Source organism: Larus michahellis, chromosome 9, assembly GCF_964199755.1.
Source record: "Larus michahellis chromosome 9, bLarMic1.1, whole genome shotgun sequence".
In the NCBI taxonomy this organism is placed as follows: domain Eukaryota; kingdom Metazoa; phylum Chordata; class Aves; order Charadriiformes; family Laridae; genus Larus; species Larus michahellis.
The window spans coordinates 48,816,746-48,843,691 of NC_133904.1; the positions used below are offsets into that span (position 1 = coordinate 48,816,746).

The window sequence follows — 26,946 nt, forward strand, 5'->3', positions numbered from 1 at the left end:
GCTTCGTCAGGGTACACTTGATCCCATCGTCCAGAACACTTCTGAAGACATTGAACAGTGTTGGGCCCAGAATTGATCCTGAGGGACCCTGCTGGGAGAGGTTGCCAGTTTGAAAAAGAGCTATTTACCACCCACCGCACAGGTTGCTTGTGTAGAATTAGACGGAGAGAGCAGCTGTCCCTTTTGGGATGCCCTCGTCATGCGTCTGTTCTTGTTTTCTCTTCTTGATGAGAAGCCGGGGCGGCCGCAGCAGCGCTCAGGGCTGGGGGTGCAGCACCCTGATGTGCTGGGGAACGGGGAGCTCGGCCCCGCTGCCTGCACGGTGCTCGCTGCGGTGCCTTCCTCACAAACACGGCTTAATCCAGCCCTGGAGTGCCCCGTAAAAGAAAGAAAAAAATAAATTAAAAATCAAAGCGTGACTCATCCCACTCCAAACCTCAAACCGTATCACAGATCATCCCTTGCTCTCCTGAAGTTCTCCCTCTTCCCCCACACGCCTCAGTGGAAGAGCAAAGGGGAAGCAAACAGAGTTTCTCACATCCCGGCTCCTCGCACAGCTACAAAAACAGAATCACGGAATGGCAGGGGTCGGGGAGGAGGACCTCTGGAGATCATCCAGTCCAACCCTCCCTACCAGAGCAGGGTCACCCAGAGCAGGTGGCACAGGAACGCGTCCAGGTGGGGTTTGGAATGTCTCCAGAGACAGAGACTCCCCCACCTCTCTGGGCAGCCTGGGCCAGGCCTCTGCCACCCTCAAAGAAGTTCCTCCCCACGTTGAGATGGAACTTCCTACAGAATCGTAGAATGGTTTGGGTGGGAAGGGACCTTAAAGCCCACCCAGTGCCACCCCCTGCCCTGGGCAGGGACATCTCCCACCAGCCCAGGTTGCTCCCAAGCCCCCTCCCAACCTGGCCTTGAACCCCTCCAGGGATGAGGCAGGGTCTCACCACCCTCAGAGCGTAGAAGAGCCGCCGGGGTCCGCACGGTCGGCCCCGGTGCGCGGTGCCGTTCCGGCCCCGCGCACCGGGGCCGACCGTGCGGAGCGGGGCGGAGCGGGGCGGAGGCGGAGGGTTGGCGGGCGGAGGCGAGAGGCGGGGAAGGGGGGGTGGGACACATGCGCCCTGCGCGCACTGCGGAGCGGCGCGGAGAAGCGCGCAGCGGCCGCCGCCGCCGCAGCCCCGCACAGCCCCCGCGGGGCCGCCGCGGAGAGAGACAGACATCCCCCCCCCCCCCCACTCCGCCCCGCTCCGCTCTCCTTCCTCCTTAAAGCCGGCGGAGGTGAGCCGGGGAGGGATGCGGGAATGATGCGGCACGGAGGAAGGTGGGGGGGGGGTTCTCCCCCCCCCGCCCCGCCTCAACCCATGTGTGAGCTTGCATGGGGGTACCCCGTGGCGGGGCATGCCTTTTTATTGCGGTCCCCCATGGCTTTGCATCCCTGGGGGAGCATCCTTGCATGGGGCGGGGGGGGATCCCCCACTGCTCGGCATCCTTGAGGTGGGGGGGGCTCCGGGCTGCTTTGCATCCTTGCGTGGGGGTAGGTGGGGGGCGGGGGGGTGCCTCCACCGCTCGGCATCCTTGCGTGGAAGGGCGGGGGGGGGGGGTCCGGGCTGCTTTGCATCCTCGCGTGGGGTGGGGTGGGGTGGGGGGTGTCTCTAAGTGCTTTGCATCCTCTCATGGGGGGGCCGGGCCGCTTTGCATCCCCGAATTGCAGGGGTGTCCCCCATAGCTTTGCATCCGTGAATTGCGGGGGGGTGGGAGGGGGGTGGGTGCTGTCGCTTTGCATCCTTGCATTGGGAGGGGGTTGTCCGAGCTGCTTTGCACCCTTGTGGGGCGGGGGTCCCTCGTCACTCTGCACCTATTCACCGGTGGTGGTGGGGGGAATCCTCCGTCGTTTTATACCTTTGCATGGAGGGGAGGCTGTCAGGCTGCTTTGCACCTTTTCATCGCGGGGGGGGGGGCGGGGACGGACCCCAAACCACCTAGCACATTTGCACCACGGTGCTCTGGGTCTCTTTGCATCCTTGCATTGGGGGTGGGGGGGCAGCATTGCTTTGCATCTTGTATGGGGGAGTCCTGGCAGCTTTACAACCTTGCAAGGGAATGGGGGGGGGGGGTCAGGCCTCTTTGCACCCTTGCATGGTGGGGGGTGTGTGCTGTCACTTTACATTCCTGCATGGAAAGGGGGGGGCGGGTACCTGGCTGCTTTGCTCGGGGGGGGGCAGGGGGGGCATCACTTTACATCCTTGCATCCTGGGGAGGGAGGGTCCACCACTGCTGTTCATTTTTACATCGTTGTGAAGGATATGCTGGGCCCGCGGTCACCTGTGCTGGGGGGGGCGGCACCTATAGCCAGCACAGGGCAGGGCTCATCACCCCCAGGATGGGGAATGTGGGGTGCTTGGGGGGGCCGGGAGGCTGCAGCCTGGTGTGAGGCTGGGGGAGCAGAGGGGACGGGGCCGAGCAGGGCAGAAGCCTAGTGGCACCTGCCATGCATGGCCCCCACCCAGCCCGGGCTCCTCCCTGGCATTTGGAGCCCCTTCGGTGTCCCCTCAGCCCGGGGCATCCCCGCAGGCAGGCTGCAGGCAGGCACACCCCCCCCTCCATGGGTGCAGAGCCTGGGCCTCCACGCTCGGTGATTCAGCTACTTGCAGGGAGCTTTAATTTTATTGCTTAAAACTCGAGTTCTTGCTGCCTCGTGGTGGTGTCAGCGCGATAAAATACCTATGGATTAAGATGCTTTTGAGTGTAGTTCGTGGCCGCTTTGTCTGAGGCTGCCCGGCACACGGCAGCCAGCTGCCGGATACGCTGCCGGACACAAGCCGGAGGAGGGGAACGCAGCACCTGGACGTACGGGCAGATCGGCAATGGCTGAATTAATAATTCATCTTCAAAACTTCAGCGTGCCAAGGCACACCTCTCATTTGCTGCATCGCGTTGCCTGGATTTTAGAGAGGTTGCTAGTTTCATTTTTTGGGGAAAAAAAAAAGGTATTTTGATGGCATTTCTGTATCTCAGTAGCATCCCCTGTGGCAGGTTGAACAGCTCGGTGATTAGGGGAGGTTGAAGACAGCATCCATCCAGCAGAACTCCATCCGGCAGCTAGAAGGTTAACGTGCACCGTGCTTTTCCGTGGCAAACAGCACTAAGGGCTCTTACACATAATGCCTGTGATGCAACTTAGTCCGCAAATGTCCGCTCCTTTCCTGAGGAGCTGAAGCCCACAGAGAAAACTCGAGATGAAGCATATTTTGCTTTGAGCTGTCATCTCCCTTGGCCCAGTTCTGAACCAAAGATGCTCATCCTCCATTTTATGGTGGATGACAAATCAGCTGTGGATGCCAAGATCTTGACAAGTTACGAACAACAGCCCTCGAGCCAAAAGTGTTAAAATAAAAAATAAAAAAAAAAAAAGGAAGAATGTTTTTTTGTGGAGCTGCTCATCCAAAAAGCCACCCTCTGAGCTGCGCCCCACGGGCCGGAGCTGCGCCGTTTTGCACGTCTCCGAGCGGAGGGGACGCAACTGGCCCCCGGGCAGGAGCTGGCCCCGCTCCCCGCGGGGTTTTTGCAGGGCTGCACGTACGGCACCGGCGGCGCAGCAGCGCTGGCAGCCTGGGAAGGGACCCCCCGGGCACACGACGCAGCCCCAGCAGGGAACCGCATTGGAGCTGGCTGGGAGCGCTCTGTGGCTGGAGATGCCGGTCCCGCGGCTGTTCCCAAAGGCAGCGAGCGCCGGGTTCCCAGAAAGACCCTTGCTGCTCGCCATGGGTTTCCTGGGTTTATCAAAGCGCCTTCTATACTGGGGAGAATAAGGCTGGTTTGTTCAGCGGCGTCCTGCTCACACAAACCGCCGGCGAGCGAGAGAGATCCTTCTGTTAATGAGCTCAGCACAAAAGGGAAAAAAAATGTCATTGAAGATTTTCCTTTGGTGATAGAGAGTCATTAAAAACAACACATGATTCCCAGGCCAGCGGGGATCTTTTCCAGCCAAAACAGAGCCGGGACCTGTGCTGCCGTTCCCACCACCGCGTCTCCTGGCTCCTCCTCTGAAGATCAAGATTGGGGCTCCCTGATGGTCCTGGCACAGGAGCCACACACGGAGCAGGCGAAGGAGGATGGAGGAGGACCACGCGTAGTTTCATCCCCACCTTTTTTCCCCACTTCAGCATTTAGAGTATCGGGGTGTTGTGTTTGCATGGATTTAGTTTGTACCCGAAGCAGAGATGAAGCCAGAAGGTGGTGGTGGTGCCGGGGCTGGCAGCACCTTCTGTGGCATGGGAAGGACGCACTGAAGTGGCCCTCAGCTCCCTGGCCAGCGCCGGGGAGGGGGCACTGGGGACTCCCCACTTCTGGGAAATCAAACGACAGAACCAAACCCCGCATCAACTAAAACCCAAGGAAAACAACTGCCTGAAAACCCGCTTGCCAATTTGCCGCCTTTGCTAGTTGCACACCTGTAAAGAAACATCATTAAGATAAAAGCATTAAGGAGCCTGTTTGTTTTAAAGCAGACAGGCAGCAGGACGAGCTTTTTATGCTAACCCCGAGGTAGCAAGGCAGTTGTGTTTATGGCATCCTCCTAAGCAGGCTTTTTGGCGAAGGTTGGTGTTGCGGAGCTCAGCCTTCAGAGGCGTTTGTGATTTAGAGGCAATTTAGTCAAGTGCTGTTCCTAGAGCTGAAGCATTTTGCAGTAGAAGGGGAGGGAAAAAAAAAAAATACTGTGGCATTTACTAATAAAACTCTTTAGGAATATTTTTAGCTGTGATTTGACGTTTTGTTGCACTTTGCTGTGAAGTGTTGGTTTGCTGAAGGCTCCTGGCAGTTGTTAGCCGTGGTGGAGCTGCCTTTGGCTGAGTTAGCAGAGGAGGAGAGCTGCAGATGGACCGGAGGAGAGGTGCGGGCAGCGCTCCCGGCACCGTGCCTTCCCGATGGGGCACAGGTCACCCATTCGGCCCCAACCCGGGGAGCGATGCAGCTCTGCCGCGGGGACAGCCAGGCATCCAGCTCCCTCCTCCCTTTGGCTGGAGGGCCTGACCCTTTCCCTGCAGTTGCAGCTCAGCCCCAGTCCGTTCTTGGCCGGCAGCGAATACTCCTCCGTGCCACCCAGGATCAGGGCTGAGACCTCTCAACTCATTTCGCATGTGCTGCGGCAGCAGTGAGTCCATAGCTCCGGCTTCCAGCCCCCCGCCGAGCCCATCGCCTGCAGATGGGGAGCCAGAAACAGCATCCCACATCTTGTGACTTTTCAGTCCCCAAGGTATTTTGCCACCCGACGCTTCGCCGTGAGATGTTGTCCCGGTTTGAGGGACATCCAGGACAGATGCGCTGACCCTTCTTGCTCGGGATGGGGCTGGGATGCTTTCCCTTGCCCCAGACCTTTTGTAAAGCTGGATGCTGAGGTCTCAAGGAGGGGACAGGCAGTGGCATTGCTTCTCCCATGCCCATCAGCCTCAGCGCAATCCTGAGAATTTACTCTCACTGAAGCTCTGCCCTCTGGTTTATTTTAAGCAAGGGGAATGCTTGAGATCCGGCTGTTTTTCATATATTTAATTAACCTTTGGACAATAGCTCCAGAGTGATTATCAGCTTCACACAAAGCAATGACATTTGTCATGCTGGTAGCGTTCACAGTCATTTGGGCTAGCAACAAATTAAAAAGTGGTCGCAGATGCATTTCGTAAATTAGAGCAACGAGTCCTTGCGGTGCAGATCACGCTCCATTTTGTGTGAAGTAAATCAGCAGATCTGGTCCAGCTCTAGCAAACAGGTTTCTCTGCATTGCAAAGAGCCGCCTGCACGGTTTTTGCTGGTTGATTTTTTTATTTTTTTTTTTCCCCTGACACACCAGAGCTTCAGCCCCTGTAGGCTCTGCTCTCCCGCCTGAGGCTGTTTGTGGCCCACATCAGCCAAGCGTCTGCGGTTGAGAAGCAGGAGTTTAGGGCCACCTGAGCCAGAGGTTGCCCCTCAGCCATTATGTAGCTGCTGGCGGCCCTGTCTGTCCTCTGCAGGTCTGTCCTGTTGCTCCTTGGACCCTTCTGCGCCCGTTTCCCGCACGCTCTGTGGCAGAGCTCCGCAAATCAACAGCCCCCAAACCTGCTGCTTTTGCAGCTGCCACTTAATTCTGTCTGCTCCGAAACATTGCACGCCCTGGGGATCCCTCCCAGCCTCTCCTGTACCGGATCCCTCCTGCCAAACGCCACAGGACAAGCTCCTTCAGGCACCTCCGAGCCCAGCTGAGTGTCACCTCCGCCTCTTCTCCTTTTCCCGACTCCTGACTCGGGTGTTTTTGGTATTTTGTTTTTTTTTTTTTTTTTTTCCTCTCCTTTCAATATTTCAAGACTGACTTGTGTCTCCTTCTCCCCCCTGCCCCCGCAGCCCTTCCCCACCTCACCGTTCCCAGGTTGCCAGCGCCAAAACACGGCTTGCTGTCCTGAACAGGCATTGCCAGATCTGGCACTTCTTGTTCTTTTGATATCCATTCCTAAACCTTTTTGTCTTTTGTTCAAGGATAATAGATTTTCAATATACCACTTCGGGGTTGGTTGTTTTTTTTTTTTTTTTTTTTTGCACTACTCCAGCTCCTGGCACCCAACCAAAGCTTTCGCTCCCTTGCAAAGGCCTCCAGTTCCTGGCAGCGTCTGGTCCTCGGGGCTCAGCAGCGCCCTGGGGAGCCCAGTTCGGGTAAGAGCTTGGATTGCAGGGGCCGAGCAAACGGTCTGCCCCCAAAGCTTGGCCCAGAACTGAGCGTCGCTGCAGGGCTGAGCCCAGCTCCCAGCCTTTAGGGTTTGGCGTGGGTGTGCTCACCGCGCACTTACCCACCTTCTCCCCAGATCCAAGCTCTGGGCTTGTCTCGGCTGTCTGACACGTGAGGAATTAGGTTTCCCTTGGCCGCTTTGTACAAGCTCAGCCGCTGCTCCACACGCCATCCAGCCGGTTGGGTGCTGTGCTTCAATACCGTCACGCAAGGTATGGAGGACGCTGAGATGGCTGATTTGTTTTTGTCTGCAACATGGACATCCTTCCCAGCCCAGCTCTGCTCATCTCCACCATGGCTCTGTTCCCAGTCCAGGTTTATCCTGCAGGGAGCACCCAGCCACGGAAAGCAAACCCAAAAATTGCCTTCTGTCCCACCTTGGCTCAGTGAAGGAGGGTGACAGCAGAAGGACTTCTCTCTGCTCTCTCATGCAATATTAAGCAGGGCACCGGGACTGAGACTGCCAGTATCAAGCGCTGACCAAAGTGTCTCATTTTCACTCAAAGTGCACCGAACATCTGTCATGGGGATTAGCCAACCCCTGAGAAACACGTTGTCACCCAGCCTGTCCCTCCTTGCAGGGTCATCCAGAGCATGCGTGATCCTTCAGGCTACTTCGGACCCAGTTGTGGCAATCCAGCTTGGCTTTGCGAGTCACAGCTCAATCCCCTGCCCAGCGGGAGATGGGGAGTGGGTTTGGGGGCGCAGCAGAAGTGAGAAGACAGTTATACATGTGAAAAGCTATTGCCAAGAATTTAAGGCAATGACTGGATACGAAACTCCGTTTTTTGGACCCTCTTACAAAACGAGAGCTGCTTTTCTGCCCCAGATGGACCCGAAGGACTTACGCTGTCAGATGTGATGGCTGCGGAGATGAAGGATGACATCTGGAAGGAGCCAGCTGTAGGGGTCACCTGTGAGCTGCCAGCCTGGTCTGCAGGGACCGGTCACGGCAGTCGCCGTCTGGGGCAGCATTTGTTCTCCAGCCCTCCTGCACTCTTCTCCTGCATGGTCTGGGAAAGCAGGGACTGCTCTTCAGCAGCACCAGCAGCTCCAGGGTTTGGGATGCTGTGACCAATTTGCTGCAGAAGTCAGCTTCTTAGGGCAGAAGGTAAAGCGCATTTCTGGTCTCGGCACCTCCCCTGCCTGTGCATCTCAGCCGATCCTTGCTCGGGCAGCGGTGGGCTGGGCATGGTTCCCCTCCCAGCTCCTTTGCTTGGTTTGGAAAGCAGGGGGGAAGCTGCATCTCTGCCAGCTGATGCCAAGCTTGGGTAGGATACTGCAAGCTTCGGGGTGGATTTGTGGCCATGGGGAATGCCGAGGCTCATTGCAGGCTGGAGAAGGCTGTGAGCCGGCCTGCGGTGATCTGCCCCCCGCTAGATGAGCAATGGTGGGGAACTGGGCTGAGCAGCCCGACGCACCTCCCAGAGCACAGGCAGCTCGGGGTAGAGGGGTCAGTGCCGCTGCCCTGGTGGGATGCCAAGGAGGTTTGACAGATGTATTACGGAAACTGCAATGTGCTACCTGGGGAAGCAGTTACGTACTGCGGAGAAGTGGACGCTTTCCACTTACCACCAGCAGGAACGAGTCTGTCCTTGGCCCAACAGCTGGGGCTGTCACCGCTGCCTTTCACTGGTGACGCTTCCCAGTACAGCAAGATTTAGAGTTATCGACTCTTGCAGCCATTGGGGAGAGAAGATGAGTGATGGGAGAGCCCCCCGCAGGGCCTGTACCATGGCAGCAGCTCCCGGGAAGCCCCCAGCTGGTCCCACTCCTCCTGCCTTCCCCCTCCAGGAAATTCCTGCTGAGTTTTGGCTCCTGTTTTCCTCCTCCTGCAGCCCAACACTGACATTATCCCACTGAGGGCTCCTCACTTCCACTCAGGAGACAACAAAACCACGTGGATTTTAGCCCATGTAAACAATACCAGAATCTGGCTGATGTTCCCAGACCCAGCAGAAGAGATGCTCACCCTACGCCAACACCCCGCAGATGTGCAGAGAAATGGGAAGGCTCAGGTCATCGCAAGAAGGTTTGGCTGGTTGAGGTTGTACCTTTGAGCCCTGCACCCATGGAGCGGCCAGTGCCTAAAGAAGCCTGAGAAATAAATAAGAGAAGGAAGCCCTGCTGAGGGTGGTTGGAAAAGCCCATATAACCACCTGAACCTGAGTGGGACTTTGAAGATGAAGCATCATGGAGGCTTATGCTGATTTTCCAAAGCATCTGAAGGGTAGGATTGGAAGGACAAGGTCTGCTGGCAGCCCCAGACGCACCCAGAATCAAGTGACCAGGAGGCAGGAACCAAAGGAGACAGGGACAAAGGCTGCAACACAGGTCCAATGCCCACCATGAAGATCATGCCAAACCCAGGACTTGCCCTGGGTGCCAGCAGCCACCCAAGGGACCCACCTGGGGCAGGAGCTGCTTGCAGGGGTGAGGTCCAGTGGGGCATGGCCAGGAGCAGGGCTGGGGACCGGCAACATCCTCCAAGGCAGGACTAGTGCTCCCAGCTGAGCTTAAATAACCTCCTGGGCCCATGGGTGGGGGTGTGGGTCCCAGGTGAGGCTGCTCAGGGCCATCAAGGGCTAGTAGTGCCCATGGGAAGCTGGTGATTTGGCCCTGCAGCTGCCCAGGTGTGGCTTTACTGGTTGCATGGCAATGTCTGGCTCTTCTGGGGGTGCCACAGTGGTCCATGCTGTGCGTTGGCGATGGCCCATGATGCTGAGCACTGAGGTGGGATCCAGTATGGCCATACATATGGAATAAATAATGAATTGCTCGTGGCCAAACTCTGACCATGTTTGGGCTCCTCCCCCTTGCACCAGGGAGTCACCCCTGCGCCCGGCAGAGCCCTGCTCCTGGGAGCCCTTTCCTGGAGGTCTGAGGACCTGCCACCAAAGTCACCTCCTCGAAGGCTTGGAAATTACCCAAACTATCAGCACAAGCAGGAGCAGTGCTGGGCAGAACTGAGCACCCCTTCGCTGGGGCTCAGGCCAAGCTGCCAGCGCTCAGGATTTGTGTGCAGCCTCTTGGTAGGTGTGGGCCAAGACACGCCGCTGAGGACAGAAATTAAGTTGGTGTGTCATGTGTAGCTCATCCCTATCCAAAGCATTTTACTCCCCTGACTCAGGACAGGCCTTGAGATTGTGGGTTTTAGGCCAGAAGTTGGGGTTTCAACCCAGCAGTCGGGGGGTTGGTGCCGCTGGTGGATGAGGGATACCATTACAGCAGGTTGAGATGGCAGATGTCGTGGGAGGGGATGGCAGGGGTTTCTAATCCCTCTGTTCCCATTAGCAGCCATTAATTGGGGTGGTTAAAAAGCAGCTTCTCCTGTGGCTCGGCCAAAGCTGCCTGTCCCCTAAGCACATGTGCCCAATTCCTCCTTGGTTTCTTCTGCTGCAAGCTCTGAGTCTTGTTAGGGCTTTTTGGCAAGGAGACTAAAGGCATCTTTCTTCTCCAGGGGTGCTCTCCCATGGCACGGTCTCAAACGCTGTTATCAGACCGTATATCCACCTTCTGCCTGTCTTCAGGTCTGTCCCTGCTGGGAACTGTTTCAGACCTCAAATCCTTTTTTTCTTCATTCCCCTCTGGGGTCCCCATGGGAGATAGAGGCGCGGGTGGCCCCGATTCCTCCCGGGACCCTGCGCGGAGATAAAAAGCCCTGGGTGCTGGTGGCTGTGTCCCAGGAGGATGCTGAGAATGGCTCTTTGTTCCCTGTTTCTAATTGCTGGGCCCGAGCAGCTCGTTAAGTGCTCTGCCCCATCCCCTGCCGTCCCTGCAGCCACCGTGCTGGGGGACGTCCTGGGGCTCAGCCTCTGGGTGTGGATTTTGGGGTGACACATAAAACCGGCTCAAAGCGAGCTCAGGGTGAAGCTGCCAGCGTTGCTTATCTCTTTACGCAGCCCGGGGGGGGCTCAGGGGGTGCTCAGAAAGAGGTACGTGGCCAGAGCAGACGTCCATCAGCAGGTATCCAGAGCCTTCCCTGCAAACTCTCTCACGGTTTTCTCAGCCAAAAAATAACGAGCTGGCAGAAGCCTCTTGGTGTTTTTTTGGGGGAACCGGGGACAATACCAGCCCTGCCATCCATGTGCGGTGGCTCTGGGAAGCGCCGGAGGACACACGGTTTGCTCTGAGCCCGAAGCATCGCGTGACCCCAAGGAGGGTTCGGGGCTGGGTCCTTCCCCCGGCGCCCCGATTGCCCTGGGGCAGAGCGGCGCCCGCCATTCACCCCCAGTACGTACAGATCTGGCACCACAATCAGCCCTTTGGGAAGCTCGATATGAATGATTTAGAAACAATTTTGGGGCTCTTTCATGGAGGGAGCTTGCATTTGCATTTGAAAACTCCGGAGAAGCTGGCAGGGGGACGGGAGCACTGGCCGAGTGCTATCAATGGGAAACTGTTCTGTCCAGTGCTGCCGGGGCCAAAAAATGTGAACTCTGCAGATTTCTGGCTCCGTTCAGGATCAGAATTGCTGGCTTCGTTGTCGGTGCCCGGCTGCTCTGCTCCCAGCTATTAATGGCTCTGCTCGGAAGCTGATTTTCCTTTGCTGCTAAAGCAGAGCCGGATTTTGTGAAAGATGGGGTGGATGGGGGGGTGCCCGGGATGTGAAAAAGGGGGGATTTAACTTGCTGCATTCAGGAGCTGGGAAGGTTGTTAGTGCTCTCTGGTCCTTACCACCCCGGGATCGAATTTGTGGCGATTTCAATGCTAAAGCCGTCAAGTTTGCCTTTGCGTTGGGAGCGGAGTTGAGGCCCGATGCACTCGTGGCGTGTAAGACCCCCTTGTGCAAGCCTGTGGGGTCACCGCTCGCTTTGTTCCTGTCCATGTCCCAGTCCCAGGCTCCAGTACCCCAGGAGATGCCACCGTGGTTAATACATGCTCTTTTTTTTTTCTAATCCTTTTTCAGCCTGTTTTGCGCCACTCGCCTTTTGTGTCAATGGGGTCACCTGCCTCCAGCAGCCCTCACCCCATGGTGCCTCTCCTGTGTCCCTCTTCCCACGGCTGCTCTCGCTGGAGATGGGGCTGTTGGCTGCGGCCATCTCCCCACATTCCTTGAACCCCATAGAAAATGAACCATCCCTGGTTCAGGCGGGGACGGAGGCGGAATGGGGGACACAGGGATGCTGCGGGGGGCACGCAGGGATGCTGCGGAGAGCAGGGGCGAGCCGGCTGCGGCAGCTCGCCTGGGTGTAGTGCATGCACAAATAAAACCCCGGAGAGCTTTGCACTGAGCTGGAAATAATGGCATTACAAGCGCTTGCTCGCTTCTGGCTGCTCTTTGGGTTGGATGAAGCTTTTTGGGGCCGGCTCAAGGGCTGCAGCACGTGAGGGTTTGCTCCCAGTTCGAGCGTAGCTCCGGGAAGGTAAGCTCCGGGAAAGGCTCCACGGGCACGGTGACTTGTCATCGGAGCACAAGGGTAGGGACGTGGTCCACACCTCCATCCTGGCATCCGTGTACTCACGGGCATCCAGATGTTTGCACCCACGGAGCATCCCCTGCGTGGAAAAGCCCTGCTGCCGCCATGCAGGCTGCATCCTCCGTATCCCGGTGCGGGAAGGACCAGTCCCCTGGGCAGAGAGCAGAGGGAATGGGGAGAAAAAATAGGCAAATGGCAAAACCCGTGTTTTTTCTTTTTTTTTTTTCTTTCTTCTTTGCCCAGGAGAGGTGTGAGGGCTCACCGGCAGGATGCCGCTGGTGAAGAGGAATATCGAGCCCCGGCACCTGTGCCGGGGGGCTCTTCCTGAGGGGGTGACGAGTGAGCTGGAGTGTGTCACCAACAGCACGCTGGCTGCCATCATCAAGCAGCTGGGCAGCCTCAGTAAGTCACGGCACAGTGATCCCGGCCTGGGATGGGGACGGGGCGCTGGGATGCTGGTGGGATGCTGGTGGGATGCTGGTGGGATGCTGCGGTCACTTGCTCTGGTTCCAATCACAGAGAAACGAGGGCTACGTGAGAGCCGTGCAGGCTGCAGCCACCCCTAATTCAGTGGGAATTATCCAGCAAACAAAAAAAAGGAGGATGCTCAGGGCCAAGCCCAAAGTGGGGACTTGATGACATTTTTAAGACTCATTTTCCTCCTGTAGCCCATCTGTGTAGAGTGGAACGAAAAGCCTTTGCGAGCCCCTTGCTTCTCAGCTTGGCCAGAAATAAGAAGGTCGGGTGAAGATTAAAAAAAAACAACCTATTTTTTAATCTTAGAGTTTTTTGTGAAAGAGAGGTCTGTATAAAAGGTCTAAATCCTCGTCTGTCTTCCTGCCCTGGGACTGATTTCAGCAGAAAAGGGGAGGACGAGAGCACTGCACACGCCAGTGTGAAGGTTTAATAGGGGCAACCTATTTCACTGCTGAATATCGACTTAAAATAGAGAGAGAAGCACAGGCTCTTCAGAGCTTCTCCTCTTTTTCCCCTCTCCAGAACTAAATTCTTCTCTAAAATACTCCCGGAAAAAGAAACCCTCTATTTAGGGAGCTGCTGGAAGCGCGGGAGCAGCACCCATGGGATGAGGATGCTCATCCAGGGAACGAGGCGGGTGACAGGCCGAGCAGATATCGAAAGCGCCTTGATCTCGGGAGCTGTTTGATATGTGGTTTTGGAGGAAACCCTGAGGAGCTGAGGTGCTGGGCTGGGTGCTGTAGCCTGCAGGTGTCAGCAATGCTCTGCCAGGCGCCCCGCTCAGACCTGTGGTAGTAACAGCCCCAATAAAGAGTTATCGTAGCGATGCACCAAGCGCTGCCGGAAAATAACTACTGAAGTGAAACAAATCGCGGCTTCTCCCTGCTGCAGCACTCTCCCCGCTGCCCTGCTCTTAGTTTTCCACCTTCAGGGCTGAGTTTCTGCGGGTGATGCCTCATGGCCAGGGGGTGATGGTAGTTTTTTGGCCATAGTAGATCCAAAGGCTTTTTAGGATGAGCAGCGCCATGGTTTGGTGCCTCCCACAGGTACCGCTCTGGCTGAAAAGGATGCTCGTGCGTGGAGAAGGGTGGGTGGTTTGTGCTCTCCTCCCTCTGCGCAGCGTTTTGCCGGGTCTGGGAGAGGATGAAGCTCAGCTCCCAAAAAAACAAGGCTGGGGAGAGAGCCCCATGGAGCCAATGCTGGGGCATGCGGTCCAGGGGACAGGCTGGGAGAGGGCTGCCCACCTCCTGCCATTGCCGGTGACAGGCGCGCTTTGCCCTCTGCCAGGCAGGCACGCAGAGGACATCTTTGGCGAGCTGTTCAACGAAGCCAACAGTTTCTACATGCGGATGAACTCGCTGCAGGAGAGGGTGGACCTGCTGGTCATCAAGGTTACACAGCTGGACTCCACCGTGGAGGAAGGTGAGGGGCTGGGGCTATTTTTGGGGTGATGGCCAGGTACGAGCGGGTGGGAGATGCTCAGGGCCAGACCACCCGCCGTGCCCAGTTTGGGGGGCTGAGGTCACCCCTACATCCCTTGTCCTTCCCGCACCCCCAGTTTCGCTGCAGGACATCAACATGCGGAAAGCCTTCAAGAGCTCCACGGTGCAGAACCAGCAGGTTGTGTCTCGCAACTCCATCCCCAACCCAGTGATGGAGATGTACCAGCGCTGCGACAAGCCCCCGCCGCTCAACATCCTCACGCCCTACAGGTAGGGCAGCCGGTACATCGCTCCTTGGGGGGACTGAGAGGGTTCTGGGGACTCTGTCCAGGAGAGGCATCCGGGGGTGCACCCCGTTTGCTGCTTGGTGAGGGCTGCGAGGCTGTTTTCTCCGGTTGCTGTGCCACCATCCCCATGGCGTAGGGCACTTGAGACAAGTGACCCCACGCAGTGGTACTGCAGATAGTGACCACTGTATTGGACGTGTTCATGGTGGGGCAACAGATTATGGTCATGACAGTACGAAACCCCCCTGTGCAGAGGAAGGGTGTCTTCTCCTGTGGCTGATAACCCCCTTTCCTCCCCAACCCACCAGGGACGACAAAAAGGATGGCCTCAAATTCTACACCGACCCCTCCTACTTCTTCAACTTATGGAAGGAGAAAATGTTGCAGGCGACAGAAGATAAGAGAAAGGAGAAGCGCAGGCAGAAGGTAACAGGCAGGCAGGGGACACCGGGTGCTCCCCCCTGTTGCGGTGGGTGCATCTTGCGAGCCCGGGCGATGCTCCCTGGGTACCGCTCACGGTCCAGAGGAGCCAGGCTGGAGTTGGAGCCGTGGCTTGTGTGTGCCCCCAGGAGCAGCGGCTGGTGGAGGATTCCACCCGGGAGGTGAAGAAAGTGAGGAAAGCCCGCAACCGGCGCCTGGAGTGGAACATGATGGCGTATGATAAAGAGTTCCGACCCGATAACAGGTTCTCACCATCCCCCTATCACATGGCGTCATCGGAAGGATCACTGTCCCCAGATAATAGGCAGGTTTTACCGACTACGTGTTAGCTTACCGGCTCTCCTTTGCTTTTCTCTTCTTCTCCGTCTTTGGGGGGTACACGCTGCCCACAGCAGGGTCGGGGTGAGAAGCTGGGAACCTGTGGTAGCTTCATGGACAGCTGGTGCCCCCGGGGTCACATCCTGGACCTCAGGAGTGGGCTTGGTGTTGGGATAAAGTCAGAGCACGTTCCATTTAGCAGCTAAGGGAAGAGTCTTGTTCAGCTCTGTTGGTGTCCTCCTCCCCTCTGCTATCTCTGCTTTCTTGTACAACTATTGTTTTGTAGCTATTTTTTGTTTTGTTGTCTCAACCCCAAAATACCCCCCACCCAGCTGCCCCCACTTCCAGGAGTACGACTGTTGGGTTTTCCTGTGCCGTAGATCTTATGCGTCGGATGCAGCCGACCACTCGTACCCAGCGAGCCCCAACCACCCGGCGCAGCTGCTGGCCCCGGCGTCCCACCTGGCCCCAGCAGAGCACAAGGAGGGGGTGCTGGCAGCTGCCCCCCAACAGGAGCACGTCTACCGCCCGGCGCCGGCAGCGGGCAGCCGGCAGAACAGCCTCAACCGCCTCCAGCAGCCCCACGTGCCGCAGCCCCCCGAGGCCATCCTCAACGGGCCGAGACCTCATGTAGTCAAGGATTACGGGTAGGGTTTAGCCTGCCTCTTCTCTCCCAGCGGAGGGATGCTCAGGGGAAGAGGGGCTTGGTGGGGGGCTGACCCCCCATTTCTGGGTTGATCTGGTGGGGAGAGCCCTCCTCTGCAGCTACTGTGGTCTGAAACTGCCGGTGAGACCCAAGGCCATATCAGTCTGGAGCACTTTTGGGGTAACCTCATCCCAGATAAGGGGACAAGGTGGATAGAGGTGACCATTTTACCCTGGGCTGTTGGCTGCCTTCACACCACTACATGCCCCATAGCCCATGCCACAGGCAGAGCCTCCCCACCTCTGTGGGGACAGAGCTTATACGGGGTCCAGAGCAAACACAGTCACAGCAGAGCCAGTTGGACACCCAAGATAGGTGGTGGGTGCCCAGGACAGGTGGTGGGCACTCGGGATGGGTGATGGGTGCTCAGGATGGGTGGTGAGTCCTGTCGTTCCTCATGCCGCTGACATGGCTTTGCCCTCCCGTTGCAGCCCGCAGCCAGTGCCGATGGCAGAGTACTTCGTGCCGCCCGCCCCACCGCCCCCGCCACCCGTCATCCCCTCCGCGCAGACCGCCTTCGACAGCCCCATCTCGGCTCCCCCTGCGCTGGCCCCCGGCTCAGCCGCCCCCCCATCCTATGCGCCCTCACCACCCCCCGCACCCCCCGGCCCCTACTCCGCTTCCCCGCCACAGGCCGGCCCCATGGGACCCCCGGTGGCACCCCCACCACCGCCGCCAGGGCCCCCCGCTGTCACTGCCTCACCAGCACACTCGGCATCGCCACCGGCCCCTGCCATGGAGCCACGGAAGCCACAGATCCCGCTGATGCCCATGAGCGATGCCCGGAGCGACCTGCTGGCAGCCATCCGCAGGGGTAAGCGTCAGGGGCAGTGGCAGTTGGAAGGTGGGGGACAGGTCCCCAGCATTGCCACCACGGTGGCAAAATACCTCCTGGTGTAGAGTTGGGTGGTATTGGCTTAGTTGAGTGCAAGACGAGCCCCTGGTGGGCAGGTGATGTGTGAAGATGGTGGCACCCAGGTGGGACCTGGGGAGGGAAGGAAATGCAATGGAAGCGGTTGGAGGGAGGTGGGGAAATCCATTGCCAGAGGTGGGATGGAGCCCCACAGGGATGACCGACAGCTCTCGTGTGGATGGCCTCCTTCCAGGCTGTGGCAAATGATGTGCTCCAAGGCTTCTCCCATTTCCATTTCCTGACAATCTTCAGGTCAAATCGTAGATTTAACCTTCAAAAAGATTCAACCTCTTCAAGTCAAGTGGAAGCAGAGGAGGAACTTTATTCTATTTTGGAGCTTTATAATCACATCTAGTGGGAGGTGTCCCTGCCCATGGTGGGGAGGTTGGAACTAGGTGATCTTTAAGGTCCCTTCCAACCCAAACCATTCTATGATTCTCTCATATAGCTTTATAATCGCGTCCATCCTCCTGCAAGGGGGCTGCAGCCATCTTGTTACAGCCAATACTTTTAGCTGGGGGGGGGTGTTGCTGCACATGGGGTGCACCCATGGGTGCTGGGCATGTTTCCCCTAAAGCCTCCTCCACTTCCCTACCGTAGGAATCCAACTCCGGAAAGTCCAGGAGCAATGGGAACAAGAGGCCAAAAAAGAGCCTGTGGGCAACGACGTGGCGACAATCCTGTCCCGCCGGATCGCAGTGGAGTACAGCGAGTCCGACGACGACTCCGAGCTGGACGATAACGAGTGGTCAGACTGAGGGGCCCCAGGGCTGTGCTGGCACGGAGCTCCCCGGCTCCGTCCCAGGTGTGTATAGGCGCCTTCCCCAACCCTCGATGCCAACAAACGCGGGCGGCCCCGCTCATTCAGGAGCTTTGCTTTTACACCATGTTGAAAACCCTTCGGGCAGCAGCAGCACTGGTAGGATACACCTCAGAGGCAGTGAGACCAGAAATTAGCAGCACCTTCACATTTAATGACTTCAAAAATGCTCTGTAGGCAGGTTAATAGGATTACTCCAGATTTACACCTGGAGCAAGACCAGAGACTGGCCCTGAGTGTGCTTTGCTAGAGAAGGGAAATCCAGAGGCAGAAGTACTTTTTCAGCTAGATGTTAAACGTGTCAATGAGAAGCTCCTGGAGAAGAAGGCTGGTTGCACAGCTGGGGTCACCATGGGCATGCAGGGATGGCCGCGCACTGGGTTTGGGGATGCTCTGCTGCAATGGGCAGCTCCAAAGGCTCCTTCCCCATAGAGCGATGCACTGTGTTTTGCCGCGGTTGCATAGGGATGGTCACCATCATGCTGTTGCTCCTTGGAGAAGACCGAGGCATTGGTGACCTGAGCCGGTTTCCATCCTTAGGACCTTTTCTGGGAGAAGAGCATGGAGGCAAGGCTTGTGCAGCTGGCAGGGAGACACGGCGCTTGTCCGGGCTTTGAAATGTGCAATATGTGCTGTCCTTTGGGTGAAAAGGGTTGCCAGCACGGGAACAGAGTTGTCCAGGGAGCTTCCCCAAGCCCAGCTCTCCTTGGCCTTAGTGCTACACCATTCCAGCGTTATTTGAAAAAAAAAAAATTAATTAAACAAAATGCAGAGTAAGGAGGTGGGAAATACTGAAAATATCACAATCAGGAGTTAGAGCCTGCAGAGGGCTGGGAGAGGTTCCCCACCAGCAGAAAATGGGCCAGGACTAGCCATAGACTTGCCTGACATGGTGTCCCAAGGTCCTCTCTTGTGTTCCCACATACCACAAGTCCCTGAATGGGGGGAAACCAAGTCCTCATGTTGCATCTCTTCTGGGGAAAAGATGGGCTCTGAGTCCACCTCCCCAGTCAACCCAGTAGCCACATAGGTGATGGCTACAAAAGTAGTATTTTGACTATCTAGGAGTGACCAGACCTGTAAAGGAGGTGGGAGGGAATGGCTTGGACCCAAAACACTCAAAAGCTGATACTTAAATTCACCCTGAGAAATGCTGATGTTGAATGATGGCCCTACTATCTGCTCATTTTCCCCCTGGTGAGTGAGAAACCCTTCATGGTGAGATGAGATGAACCCCCTGCCCAGCTGCTGAGAAACATCCCCAGGAGCCCTCCCTTCTCTTGACTGACCAAAATGGTCTCTTGTCCCTTGGAAGTGACACCTCCCACACCTCCGCATCCGTGGTGCTGAGCAGGGGCCTCGAACGAGGGGCAGTGTGGATGCAGGAGAGGGCAAGAGTGGTTGGGGAAGGGTTTAGGGGACGGTGCCCTGCTGTGGGCCACATCCTTGGGTTTGGTCCGGTCCCCTTTCCTTAGGGAAAGCTCCCCTTGACTTCAGCAGGGCTGACTGTTGGAGCAGGAGCTGCAAATAAAATCCTTGGATTTAACCCCAGAATTCCCCATCCTGGCACCACTAATGCCGTTTAAGCTGCTCAGGCGCTTGTCCCGTTCCGCCTGTTGAGGGGCAGCCTCTCCCAACGCAAAGAAGACCCAGCAATTTGGGATTAGCTCTACGGATCAATCCCGGTTCCCAGGTCAGCCTCCCCAGGGGCTGGCAGGGAGGCTCCGTGCCTCCCGTTTCACGAGCTCCCACTGCAGGCAGGCAGGGCAGCGCAGGCAAGAAGCAGCAGAGCAACAGCACACGTGGAACAGCTCATCTGCAAAACCCGAGGAAACAGGACTGGCCAAAGGAGGCAGGGAGACACGGTGTCCTGCAGGTGACCAGGAAATTCCTGATGCTTGGTGCTCTCCCAACAGCTCTCGTTTCTGATGTCAACCCTCTGAGATGCAGAGAACCAGCTGCAAAAGCTTTTGGCCCAGGCAGAGAGCCCCAGTGGTGCCCACAACGGGCTTTCCTTGGCAAGGCAGCTGGGGTTTGACCTGGAGCAAGTTCAGAAGAAAGGCTTGTAGAAATTCAGGGCAACATTTAAGAGTCGCCTGGTAGTATTTGTTGCGGAGAGTTATTAATACAGATGCAATCATGGTACTGTTTGTATGTGAAGAGAAATTGGGTTTATGTGGGTATTTTAGGAAGAGTAACAACTTTTTGCGAGAGAGAGTAGCAGAGGGCTGGCGGAGCTACTGCTACCTGTTATGGTGGTCAAAGGGCTGCAGAGTCAGCTGTGGGGACCCAGGTGGGGCTTGGGCAGAGCCGGGGTGGGGGGTCCCACCAGCACGTGAAGGCAGGGAAGGGACTTTGGGACATGCAGGGTTGGCTCATCCCTTGGGTCTGTGAGTGTCCCAATTCTGGGAAGCTGAGCTGATCCTGGTGGCAACTGGAGAGGAGCTGAGTGCCCCTAAAAGGCTGGGACCCTTCTTTTCATGCACTAGTTGCATTATGTGTGTCACATGAAACTGTGATAATTCTGGTGGGACTCCATTGGTGTGCCAGGATTGTCCCTGTGGCCTCCATGCCACCTCACAGCAACTTTGCCATGGTTGGGATTGGCAGCAGGCAGTCAACTCGTGCTACTATCAGGGTCAATGCCTTTGCATGGCAAAATGCTCAATAATCACGTAACTCAAGCCTTGCCTGCCCTGTACACGGGCCACATCTGCAGAGCAGATGCACATCTGGGAGCCTCAGGGGTGCAGGGAGCGAGGCTTACCCCAATTTCCTCGTGCTTTTACATTCTTACACCATCCTCTTCTCCTGGGACATCTCAGCACATCCTCACCGTTTACCGTCTGCTTAAGGAAAGGCCCCGGTGACACAAGCCCATTTCACATGCTCAACTCCAAAGCAAATCAGCAGGACCATAACCTCCTGGCATTGCCCATTGCTTGAAGACATCATGACCCAGCTCTTCCAGGGATCTGAACGGCCATGACCCCAGTGAGATGTCTACATCAGAGCTCATTGCTCAGTTCTTGCGTAGTCAGTGGAGAAGTAACCTGTATAGTCAGCGTGGGCTGTAGACACCCATTTCTGGTCTGATCATGGTGCCTCTTGCTATTCCCAGCTCTTTCCCGGCAGCACCACAAGGCGGACAAGCACGTGGTGGCTCTGAGAGCCCCAATCTCACGATACAGCCATTCCTGCAAGGCCAGTTCTGCTGGCAGGCCAACGTCCTCAGTGCCTTTGCTTGAGGGACTCAACCACGTTTGAGGATGACCATCTTTATTTTAGATGCATTCATCTATTTTTTTTTGCCCAGGTGACCTATGAAATCTAAGACAAGTGACACCTACTCCTTGGTTGGTCTGGGCTGGGTTAGCTCTGCTGGAATTGGTTGGGCCATACTAATGAACACCAGCGGGCTGACCCATATGCTGCCTACTCAATATTTTGTACATATGTGCCTATTTCCTTATACTCTTCCAAAAGTAGGCCATGCTGCGTTACACAATCTGAAATGCTCAAATCCCCATGTGGGCTGATATAAAAGTGAATATTTAAATATTTTATCTAGCTTGTCAGCCATTAAAAATACAATTCAGGTCACAGATGATTGAATTTCTCCTCTCTCAAGTGTACCAGAAGTGGGCTGAGGAGATTCTCCTGTACATTAAGGTATCATGTTCCATGTTAAAATATAGCAGTGGCATTTCATTGCCAACAGATAATCACAGAGTGCCAAACGTTTAATGAGCCCAACCGATCTCCTGAGAGTTCCTCTTTCCATTTTATCTGCTTTCTCCTACTTGCCAGTTTATGGGCATAGATTAAAAATAATAAATAAGTCTGCCAACAGGGGGAAGTATATTCTGTGCGCACACAAATGAATCAGGCCGGAGTCAGCAGAAGAGTAAATAATCCGGTTTGGTTCTGCTTAGAGATATTAATGGAAGGGTATAGTCCTTGAGGTCTATCAGGAACCTTCTGTACACCTCCGATTTGTCTGAAAAGGGACATTATGGGGACCACCGTGCCCATGGAACACCAGTCATTGCCTGTGAGGGTTACATCAGGTGTGAAGTCTGGTCTTGCTCAAGTTTCATGAAGGTTGGTGCAAGTCTAGCAGTGTTGACATTCCAGTGTTTCACCCTCACTGTCTCCTTGATTTTGAGTGAATGCTGGAGCTAGCTGTTGACTCTGGTGGGTCTTAGAGGATCAGTGTCCTGAAGGAAGAAGGAGGGATTGGGTGGTTTCTGATTTTCCACCCTGGGCAGACACATAGGGAGGAGGAAGCATCACATCCTATGAGAGCTCCTGCTTCCGCAGATATTTTATCCTGGGAAGGTTTTATTCTGGTGACAAACATAAGGTGTAACACAGGTTCTCCAGACAGCTCCCTTCACATGAGAGCCCTTGAGTTTCTCCCAGCAGTTTTTCCATCTCTGTCACCCTTTCAAGACACCCAACAGCCTGAACTGAAGCTTTGCAGACTCCCCTGGGAACAGAGCCTGAATTAACACCTCAGCTTTGACGATAAATGGAAGTTTCACTTGGAGGGAGGCAGGTGGAGGTGGTATTTTGGAGGGTGCTTTCCAGGTGCACCATGCCATTTCCTTGTGGATGGACCATGAGAAGCATTCCCCATCATGGGATGCTGGCAAGGGGAGCACAGGCTGTTCCTTTTGCCATGATTCTTGTTTTCCTGTAGTAGTAGTTGTTATTTAGGGGTAAGGTTTTCTCAGCTGGTATGTCACTTTACAGATAAAAAAATAAAAGTAAGGGCAAGGACTCTGTCCTGAGGAGTTTACAGTTTACAGCAAAGACCATATAACCTGCACTGCACTTTAGAAGCCTCAAACGCTCACTCACCCATGAATTTACCCTCCACTGGGCAGCAGCACCTGGAAGGCTGTTGTCCCTTCCTTAGGTGACGCCACGACCAGCACCACAACTGCATCCCCCTGCTGGTGGCAGCAGTGGGGCTTTCCTGTCTCTCCACTATCCCCATGGAAAAGTGCCTAAGCAAAGTACTGGAGCACCAAGACGTGCTGGTTTTGTCTCTGAACGGGTCACCATGCCCTCAAGGTGGACATTTTCCAGTCCCCAGACAGCTGTGCTCCTCTGGGATGACCGTGCATGCGATAAGAAACGTTAGCTGTACCATTGCAGCTACCTTCCAACACTTGGAGCTGCCCATGCAATTCATTTGATGGCCTCTAAGCTCGTAGAAAGTGTCCTCCTTCAGGCGATTATACCCAAGCCTAGACTTTGAAGTATTGCTATCTTTTAGAGAGTCAAAGGGGTTGGGTTTTTTTGGTGAATCTCATCTTCCTTTACCAAACCCCAGGTTTTCTAGGGTCACTCTCTCAAGCTCTGCTTTCTCCAGGTGAGATTAGTGCCTGCGTTTTGCTGGGGGAGGCAAGGAGAAGAAAAAAAACACAGTCAAGAAGTTCAGTGAGAGGTTTGCCCCAAAGCCTTCAGTGCTGTGCCCACAGGCAGGGTGGGAGGAAGACACCATCCTGATGGTGTCACTAGGCTGAGGCAGAGCCTGAAGCGAGAGATGGGCTCTTGCTGCGGCAAATCCCCAGGCAAGACCTGGATGAGACGTGGTGTCCCCTGAAGGCAACGTTGATGTGACATTGTCAATATTAATGTCTGTCTTACATTGGTACAGGGCCCTGAGGCCACAGACATCTCCATAGCACTACATGATGGTAGATCACTGATGCGTCACCCTCCCACAGGCATCTCTCCTAATAGATACCTTCCCACAGGTGTCACCTTCAGAGCAGCACCCAGAAGTCTCTCTGTAGTCCTTTGCTCTTAGCAGGAACATGCTTAAATCTGCTGTTGGTCATTGTGTCTGGGGGCTTGTGAGCCCAAGTGTGCGAGAAATGAGCCTCTCCCTGCACGCCTCTCCCACGGTGGCAATACAAGGGGACTGGCTTGGCCCTGGGGGACTTTCAGCCCAACGGCAGTTCCAGCACTTAGCTGTGTAGAAAGCATTAAGAGTGCAGAGAGGAGGAAACAAAATAGAAAGAAAATAATTTTAGGTTAATTGTGTTCCCACCACTCTGTACAGGAAAAACCTCAGGTAAGTAAAACCAGCTGCAAAGCCACAAAGGGCAGTGGGGAGGATAAACCTGTTCTCCATGTGTGTTGGACTAAAGTGCAAGGCGTGGGATTGAGTAGTGGCAGAAAGGAGTTGAATTAGATCTCAGGGAAAGTTTTCTCAAGGTGAGGATGGAGAAACTCTGAAACAGGTCTCAGAGGCTCTACCATGGGAGGTCTTTGAGAAGCAGGTCGGCAAACGCCAGGGAGGACCACCATATGGACCCTGCATTGGGCCAGGGGATGGTGGAGGTGCATGCAGGACATCTCTTCAAACCTGGCACGTTTGTACTTCTGCCTCATCCCCTCCTTCAGGCTTGCAGCACCTCTACTTGTAGATCTGTCCCAGCAGGTTACCACCCCAAAGCATTGCCCATGAGCCAGAGCAGCCTGTCTGTGTGCTCCCTTAGCTCTGCTGCCCCTCTTCTGGTTTTGGTGTTGACCCTCAAATACAAAAGAGATAACGCATACTGCGGAATAGACACCCAAGAGGGAAAGATGTGAACTAACCGCAGAAAACCACAACACACAGCCGTTACTGTGTATTTCAATAGTTAGAAAACAGCAGTTCCAGCAACCTGCTCCTCCAGACCATTCATGGTCCACAGACTGCACTGTATAAACCACGCTGATACATTAAGGTCAACCATGTAAAAGTTACCCTTTGATTTGGGGGTAGCTCAGCTGAGGAATCTAAAAAGAAACAATCACCACCACCCCAAAAGAATAACAAACACACAAAGAAACAACTCACATGATTTCCAGAAGGAAAAGCCGTTCTGTCTCCTTCCCCCCGACGTTGAAGGAAGGTCAGACCCAGCATTGCTTCCCAGCTAGCCACCAAAAAATGGAACAGCTGTCACCACAACCACTTTCAAAAGTTACTTCCTAAGAAACTTGCCGCTTGCTAAGAAAAAGCGAGCCACACATCACCCCACAGTGCAACAAAGAGAGGGGGCTCCAGCACCGTAGGAGGTGTTTTTCTTCCTGAAGGCCCCACCCCAGCTCAAGTGTTTCAAAGCCCATTGATTTTCACCTGTTACTGGTGCTTGTGTGTGCCTGATGTCTCAGCTGGGAACACTTACTCCATAGAAAGCCACTTCTTACATTGAAAAAAACAACCATAAAAACCTTGCATTAGAAACAAAGTGGACTTTGGGCCTAATGATGTTACGGTGATGCACGTTGAGGAGTTGTTGATTTCTTGCTGGCAGCTGGAGCATCTTTGGCACAGTTCTGCCAGGTCTCCACATACTGGATACTGTTAGGAGCATCAACACCCCCCCTCACCATCACCAAAGTTATTTTTATACTGACATGTTTTAGGTCTACCTTTAGTTCTGGCCAGTTTTCCAGAAATGGGGCCTCTCTTTGTGGTGCCTTTCATCTCAGATCAGACAAGATTAGGAAAAACAAAGAAAAAAAACCCTTTTTTTTCTCCAAAATGCATTTTTAGGAGTGCGCCGGGGCTGATGGCTCCCCATCTTAATAGACTTCCTTCATTTTGGGGCTGCTTGACTTGCCCAGGGGAAGGCAAAACAGGATATTCTGGCATGAGTTTGGGTTGATGCTGAAGCGTTGCTGGCACTTTCCTCCCCTCTGGTTTTGGCTGTGCTGTGTCACGCATCGGGCTCGGGTTTCGTGTTCGTGTTGGGAGAGCAGCGGCGTGACAGCTCCTTGCTGACATAAGTGCCTTTTCTGGAGGTCCCCATTGCATCGATGAGGAGCACGGGGCTCCACGGGGTGGGTGTGCTCCCCCAGCTGGGATAGGGCAGAGCATTTCCAAGTATTCCTGATGCTTAGCCTGTCCTCACCTGGGTGGAAACCTGGACCCACCCAGACCCTGAGGTATGTGCTGGGATTCCTTCTTCCTTGCGCAGGTGTAGTTTTGGGAGCAGCTTTTACTCCCATCTTGGCCAACCCAAGGAAATACTGGTCCGGCAACCACACGTGTCTGAGTGCACATGCAAACGTTGCACCTTCGGCACAGGGACAGTCCCCCAAGAGGACACGGTGGGCATGTAGGGAGGGGACAAACCCTGTCGCAACTTTGCTGTGGGACACGCACGTGCTGGTGGGTTCGCTCCAGTGTATGTGCATTGTGGGACAAGTGTGCAGGCTGGAGAGCCTTCCTCCTCCTTCTCCTCTTCTTCTTCCTCCTCCTGCCCCATCTCAGTGCTGTTGGGGCAATGCCAGCTGCAGTGGCAGGACAGGAGCCATCTCGCTGCCAGGTTTCCATCACCCTCAGAGTGAGTAGAAGCACAGGCACCTCTGGGTGAGGCCAGGCGCTGCAGGAGCGTTATTTTGGGGGGGCACTGAAGGCAGGCGAGGATCGTCTCCTGTGCCCTGGACCCAGCAGCCCAGGGATCAAGGCTAGCCCAGGCTGGGCTGGGAGCACCTCAGACGGCCCAAACCCACCCTGCACTACCCAAACTCAGCAGCTACGAACCAGGGAGACCTCCCGGAGCACTGGGGTAACTGATCCTCCTGAAATAGAGCATCCGTGAGCGGCCAGCTTGAGACAAGCATTTTAACAGCAGTTTTTTCCCCTTTTGGTACTGGCAATTCATATGTACAGCCTGGAGCCAGGGCTGGGGTCGGTCTTTACAGAGCTTGGCTCCAGCTTTGCAGGGGTGGCACAGTGGGGACAGGGGGGTGCCAGCCCGATGGTTGGCTTCCCAGGGTGCTCAGCATCAGTGGGGCTGCCCTGATGCTGCTGCAAAAGGCTCCTTTTTTTAATACCGGCAGAAGTATTACCTGTATTTCCTTCAACTTGCCTTTTGATAGAAGCAGCTGATGGGAGACAGGCGTCTCTCCCGTGGGAGGGTCACCCATTACAGGCCATAACTTGATTTCCATTATTATATAGTTGACATTAAAAAAAGAAGGAGATGTTCACTGTCTAATGGGGTCTTTTAACCATGTGCACTTAGTCAATAGGTGAGTAGATGTTGCTGCTTGTGTCTATCTACCGTCCCCAGTTGCTACGTGTGAACAAGTGTATTTCTCCCCAGTGTTGTGGGTTCTGCCTGTTGTGACACGATGACGGAAAGGTAGGGACTACGTCGGTCGCAACACGAGCTTTCTTCTGTACAGGGTAGAGAGGAAACCTGGAACGATCCGAAGCACCGCTTGTAACTACATTTGTTCAAAAAAAATGTCATCTTTATCCCGAACTGTTGACACTTTATGCATGTGGTAATAATTTAAAAAAAAAAAAAAAATAAAGATTTTAAGAGGTTAAAGTAGATTTGGGCTCGGCT

The 26,946-nt window shown here is 55.1% G+C and overlaps 1 protein-coding gene across 6 annotated transcripts; it reads left to right on the top strand.

The window, feature by feature from the left end:
- Positions 1-1,088: 1,088 nt before the first annotated feature.
- LOC141748335 (actin-binding protein WASF3-like) lies at positions 1,089-26,891 on the top strand. 6 transcript variants are annotated; one of them, XM_074600251.1, is made up of 10 exons: positions 1,099-1,365; positions 12,415-12,573; positions 13,936-14,070; positions 14,207-14,360; positions 14,686-14,803; positions 14,947-15,122; positions 15,517-15,783; positions 16,274-16,656; positions 17,356-17,560; positions 26,780-26,891. In XM_074600251.1, exons 2-9 carry the CDS (start codon positions 12,441-12,443, stop codon positions 17,511-17,513), a joined length of 1,524 nt encoding a protein of 507 aa, XP_074456352.1. In that variant the 5' UTR covers positions 1,099-1,365; positions 12,415-12,440; the 3' UTR covers positions 17,514-17,560; positions 26,780-26,891. The 6 variants fall into 6 exon arrangements, with proteins under 6 accessions (XP_074456347.1, XP_074456352.1, XP_074456351.1 ...); XM_074600250.1 differs by having other exon boundaries at positions 1,099-1,278; XM_074600246.1 differs by lacking the exon at positions 26,780-26,891 and having other exon boundaries at positions 1,089-1,278; positions 17,356-18,316.
- Positions 26,892-26,946: the final 55 nt, after the last annotated feature.